The 5,954-nt window shown below is 52.3% G+C and overlaps 1 protein-coding gene across 1 annotated transcript in view; it reads right to left on the bottom strand.

Moving 5' to 3' along the window:
* Positions 1–1,362: 1,362 nt before the first annotated feature.
* The window catches only part of LOC107097119 (serine/threonine-protein kinase NLK2-like), a 7,665-nt gene continuing 3,073 nt past the window's right edge, over positions 1,363–5,954 (bottom strand). Inside the window, exons 6-12 of the mRNA XM_015394137.1 lie at positions 5,675–5,760; positions 5,275–5,484; positions 5,091–5,192; positions 4,791–4,877; positions 4,523–4,721; positions 4,359–4,452; positions 1,363–2,560 (exon numbers count right to left, since the gene is read on the bottom strand). Coding sequence (XP_015249623.1) covers positions 2,512–2,560; positions 4,359–4,452; positions 4,523–4,721; positions 4,791–4,877; positions 5,091–5,192; positions 5,275–5,484; positions 5,675–5,760 — 827 coding nt within the window. The 3' untranslated portion in view covers positions 1,363–2,511. The remainder of the gene's footprint in view (positions 2,561–4,358; positions 4,453–4,522; positions 4,722–4,790; positions 4,878–5,090; positions 5,193–5,274; positions 5,485–5,674; positions 5,761–5,954) is intronic.

Raw genomic sequence — 5,954 nt, 5'->3', positions numbered from 1 at the left:
GCCATCTGTAGGTAAAGGTTTTCATGTGAAAAAGTTAATTTCTAAGAGCATTTAATGAGTAAAAAGAGTGAGTGAGATTTTTATACATTTCAGAGTTGATATTAAAGGATTAAAATATTTAATCTCAGAGCATGAGAAAAAACAGCATCAAACTGAATAATAAGAAAAATGACAAACGTTAAAATGACCGCTCTTATTTTGAAACATATTGTCAGCGTGAGCAAACAGCAGCCAATCAGAGACTAGACGGCCGGGAGGAGGAGGAGCTTTTAACTTCCAATCCAGAGGAAATGAGGTTAACAAAGATGGCCGTCCTCCCTCTGTCCCCGTCCTCCCTGTCCCCGCCCTCCCTCTGTCCCCGTCCTCCCTCTGTCCCCGCCCTCCCTCTGTCCCCGCCCTCCCTCTGTCCCCGCCCTCCCTCTGTCCTTTCTCTGTCCCCGTTTGGACCGGATCAGCTGATCAGAACCATGAGGCTCTTCGGTTCCTCCAGGTTGTTCTGCCTGGAATCGGATCCATCAGGTAGCGGTTCTGGTTCCATCAGAACCTCCACCCTGAGGGACACCAGGGACTCCTCCCTCCCAGCAGAACCTCCAATAGGCTGCTTCTGATTGCAGTTCTGCCCCCCACCCCCCCCAGACCCAGTGAACAGAGCAGAACCATGTGATCCAGTGTCCGTTTATTGATTCACCATCATTCACTAAACAGGTTTAAGAAATTCAAGTATCCGTCGGAACATCAGAACTAAACAGGAACAGAAGCAGGAAGGAAGTTCATCTAAAACAAAGACCAAACATTCAGAATAATAAACATCGAGTGGGTCGGACCGGGTCGGGGGTTCTAACGTCTACGGTCTCAGAGCAGCGCGGTTCTGACCCAGAAGGAACCGAGACGATTCAGAGGAATGGGATCAGGATTTTAGCGAGTAGCACGTTCCTCACTGTTCAACATTTATCAGCTGCTGGACGCATCGACCAATCAGAAGCTGATCTGGGAGCTGGCAGGGAGTCAGACGCAGCGCTGCTGATGCAGAGCGCTATGATCACTCCTCTGAAACAGTTTATTAACGCCTAAATTAACTTCAAATGGAGAAACCTGCCGGCAGAATATGTTGGCTTTTATTATCCTGCTGCCTGCAGTTTGTAGCACAGACCTGAAAAACGCTAACATCTACTTCCAGCCGCCACCAACAGGAGGGGAAAACCCCCAAGAGGTGAGCGGGCCTGAGGCAGCTGCTGCTGGGGATTCCCAGTGACAGTGCAGCGCCGGTATGTGGGGGTCTGGCATCGAACACAGGAGCAGCAGAAGCTTCTGGACTCACTTTACTGGACGTCTGACCTTAATGAGGATCAGAGATGAAGCAGCAGAAGCTTCTGGACTCACTTTACTGGACGTCTGACCTTAATGAGGATCAGAGATGAAGCAGCAGGAGCTCCTCTGATGGCGTTCAGTCTGAGCGAAGCATCAGTCTCTGATTGGTTGAATTCATCTATAAAACAGGAGCTAAGATGATGTCATCTCTCCTGATGAGGCTCACTGCTCCTATGATCAGGACTAGAGCAGAGTTGGAACAAAGACTAACGTTAATAAACAGGAAGTGGCGTTTCAGAGAGCCCGCCCCCCCCGGCGCTAAGCCTAAAGATGGGGCAGAACCGGCTAAACGCTTCCTCAGAACCGCCTAAAGGTCCGGTTCCGGTTCCAGAACATCTGCTGGAAATGATGTTCTGATCCTAAAACGCTGCGGGTCAGAACCGGCGCCTCAGAGACCCGGTCCAGAATCTAGGCTCACTAATCGGACTCAAGAACTAAACGGTTCTACGGAAACCCAAAGGTTCTGGACTCCAGGAGCAGAATCAGAACCAAAACAACAAAGTTCTAATAAGTTAAAAGAAGCAGAGTTCTGGGTTCTATCAGAACCGGATCAGTGCACAGCATCCGCACCACTCAGGGGAACCAGACCCGGGCCTTCCAGCGCCGACCCGGAGCTGCTGGTTCCTGCCACGCCGCTGACCCGCTTTCAAACAAGTTTGGCACCAATTGGACCTTTGTCCCACTGGAAGGTTTGGCCCAGTTCCTGCAGCCGGACCAGAACCAGGCTGTTCATGGTTGACTGAGGCCCAGACGGTATCAACAGGAGGTCCAGATTCCTCCTGGACATCGTCTGGACCAGTCAGAACCACATCCAGTAGAAACGGTCCCCCCTGGAAGGTCCGGCTTTTAGAACCGGAGCAACGCTCTCCTGCCTGGTACCGGTCCATCCCAGCTTCTGCGGCGCTTTGAGACCAGAACCAGGCCGCTCACCAACAGAACCAGGGAGTGTCGGTGGGACCTGCTACATCATTGCCATCGCCATGGCGACGCGGTAGGGTTCAGAACCGGGTCGGAATGATCAAAGCAGGAAGTTCTCCCGGTTCTCCTGAGGAACATCGGCGCCGGGTCAGGGAGGCAGCGACATGGGGTCGGTCCGGTGGGTGGGGGGGTGAGGAGGTGGTGGAGGATGAGGAGCAGCAGCCTTCATCTCTCCTCCTTCCTGGACACCTTGGAGGAATGCCAGGCGGTGGACCTGAGGACAGAGACAGGAAGTAAGACGGTTCCTACAGCAGAGACCGTTCAGTTCAAGACTTTTCAAGACTTTTCAGGACTTTTCAAGACTTTTCAAGACTTTTTAATGCCACTTGAAATATAAAATTAAGACCAAATTCACAAGAAACACAAGAAACAAGAACAACCTGCTTGCGACACAATGTTAATGTTAAGCACTAATGTTGAAATTTTGAAAAGCTTCCCAAACAGGAAGAAAACTAAAAACACACAAATGACAGATAAATTTGAACAATTAATAAACTGAATTCACAAACTTTAAAGCCCCAGCTTTTTGCAGCTGTTTTTCTCTGTATGTTTTTCTATGTTAGATTGGGTGATCAGTGGAGGCGCTGCAGAGACCAGGGAGGAACTAAACCCAGAAATATCGCCTGTTTCTCTCTAACTCGATTGTGACGCTTTGTGTTTCGCGTTTCGCGTGCGACTCCACCGCCTTCATTCCCATCGTTCCCAGCTTCAATGACTTCTTGTGCCTCATGGATGTTTCCTGGTTTTATCCGTGGAGGAAACTCTGAGCTGGAGACGTTTTCGTTATATTTACACCTGCTCATATTTTCCAGTTAATGCTGCATCTCCCAAATGTCCCGGCAGCAACAACGCTTCATTGGTTCCGCTATCGGGACGGAACCAATGATGGCCAGCCGTTATTTCTTTGAAATAAAAAAAAAATGTTTTCAATTTTAATGTTTAATTTAGATTACAAAAATAAATCGTAATAAAAATAATCCTATTCATGATGCTGATGAAGGTCATTCTCATTACGTAAAAGTAAAAAAAGAAAAATCCTCTGGACTTGGTTTCCCAGGTTTGAAGACGTTTTGCTTCCCATCCAGGAAGCTTTCTCAGTTCTAACGTCTGGATCCGCAGTGAGTTTGAGTCTTTATAGACGAGGCCTGGTATCCATGGAAACATGCTAACAGGAACCGATGAGCGGGTCGTTTGGTTCCATAGTTAGCCTGTAATATCTGAAACCAGTCTATGATTCTGAAGGTCGTCGTTAAATTATTTATGATGTTTAAAAAATAAGACCTAGGAAAGACTAATTGAAGACATTTTAATACCAATTAAGGCCTTAGTTTTATTTTGAAGAATTCAATGTTTTTTCAGACTTTTCAAGGACCTGCAGGAACCCTGCACGACCTGACGGAACCACAAGAACAAAGCCCAGAATTCAGCAGAACCAACCTGACAGCGCCGTTCACTTCTCACCAGCAGATGGAGCCAGAGAGGCAGAGGAAGAACAGAACCATCTATAGAAGGCTGACCTCTGACCCCTCCATCTATATCTAGAGCGGAGCTTTATAGTGAAGGTATAGATGTTCATCTATTGGACGATAGGCCATCTGAGGTCAGACGCTCAGACGCAGCCTCCATCTTTGTTTTTCGCGGGGAACGCCCGCTGGTTCTGTTTTCTTCTTCTAATGGCGGATGGTGAACAACGTTCAGCTAAACCATCGGCGCCACCAAAGGAGCGCAACGCCTTCATTCACACTTCCTGTCTGAGAGGTCGGGCCCGCGGTTCTACTGACTGGTTCTGATCCAGTTTAAACTGGTGATGGTACGCCGCCGTACCTTATTAGAACCAGTCCTCCTGGTGGGTCCATCAGAACCAAGAACTTTCTCAGCCTATAAATGTGTTCCATCCAGAACCAAAGGTCTGACCCGGTTCTGGTACCGGTTCTACTGGACTGCATCCTGAGTTAGGAGCCAATCAGAGCGGAGAGCCGTCTGTGGAACAGAACCAGCAGCAGGTGGCTCACCTGATGAAGGTCTTGAAGGCGGCGCTCTGAGGGTTGATGCACAGAGGAACCCGTTTTCCCTGCTGATGCTCCGTGATGAAGCGATGGATCAGCTCTGGAAACACAGACAGGAAACCTTTAGGTCCGCCAGGAACCGCCGCCGCCACCGCCGCGACCACACCTACCTTTCCCCTGCCACACGGACAGCAGGCTGTTCTCGTAGCTGTGGCTGAACGGCCGCTCCGCCGCCGGCTCAAAGTCCCGGGTGTAGACGCGGCCGGTGGGGACGGAGTAGCAGCACTGACACATGCAGGTGTGGTAGCGCAGGCGGCCCTCGTCCAGGTACGGGTGGGACAGCGCGTCGCTGCCAGAGATCCGCTTGGCCTGCAAACAGACGTTCAGGTTGGACCGGCGGGAGCGGTTCTGGACGGGAGCGACGGTCGGCGGACTCACCGGGTCAAAGACCAGCATGCGGCAGAGGAGGTGCACGGCCTCGTGCGTGGCGCCGTCCGACAGCATGTAGAGGACCGACAGCGACGGCTGCAGACACAGAACCCTACTTTAGAGGAGTAACCATGGAAACGAGGCAGCAGCATGATGGTTGGTTAAGAGACGGGGAGGCGGAGCCTGATGGCTCAGATAGGAACCAGCTGCCTCCATTTATTCATCCGAGGTTACCATAGAAACCAGATTCCCTGTTTTCTACGTCCTGGGGCAGACCACGCCCCCACACTCTGCCAGCCAATCACGTACCGGTTTGTGGGGGCCCCTCAGGATGTGAGCCCGGGCCCCTTCGCAGGCTGAGGCCAGGGCGGACAGAGGCGGCGTTCCGAGCAGATCGGTGATCAGGTCCAGCTGCAGATCACAGAGAGAGGACTCAGTCTGGTTCTGGTTCCGACCCGCCGGGGGCCCGCGGGGGGCAGCAGAACCTCCTCACCTGCTGGATGGGGCTCTGGGCCTGGAACAGGATCCGCCGGCCCAGCAGCTCGGCGAAGATGCAGCCCACTGACCAGACGTCGATGGCCGAGCCGTAGTGGCGGCAGCCCATCAGAACCTCGGGGGCCCGGTAGTACTGGGTCACCACCTCCTGGGTCATGTGACGCGACGGGTCGGGCTCCTCCACGCGGGCAAGGCCGAAGTCGCAGATCTGGGTGGAGAAAAGACAAGCTTCAGAGTCTGGGGGCCAAACATGGGGTTCTAGGTTCCCTCTGGGCCCGGTTCTGGTTCTGGTTCCTAAGGGGGGGCATGGTCAGGTGGATCTGGATCCAGGCCCCCCCCCTCTGGGTTCCATCTGCAGCGTGAACCAGAACCAGAACCATCCAGAAGCTTCTGCTCACCTTCAGCAGACAGTTGCTGTTGACCAGAAGGTTCCCGGGTTTGATGTCTCTGTGGAGGATCCCGGCCGAGTGAAGGTACTTCAGACCTGGACGGAACACGGGCTGGTTAGAACCGCACCAGAACCGGACCCTGGAGGGTCTGGATCAGAACAGAACTCTGAGGACCAGAAAAGAACCCCGAAGGTACGGACCAGAACAGAACCCTGAGGCAGAACAGAACCCTGAGGGTCTGGACCAGAACAGAACCCTGAGGGTCTGGACCAGAACAGAACCCTGAGGA

Source organism: Cyprinodon variegatus, unplaced genomic scaffold, assembly GCF_000732505.1.
Source record: "Cyprinodon variegatus isolate N-32 unplaced genomic scaffold, C_variegatus-1.0 Scaffold24, whole genome shotgun sequence".
Classification (NCBI taxonomy): domain Eukaryota; kingdom Metazoa; phylum Chordata; class Actinopteri; order Cyprinodontiformes; family Cyprinodontidae; genus Cyprinodon; species Cyprinodon variegatus.
This window is presented reverse-complemented; position numbering and strand designations above follow the sequence as displayed.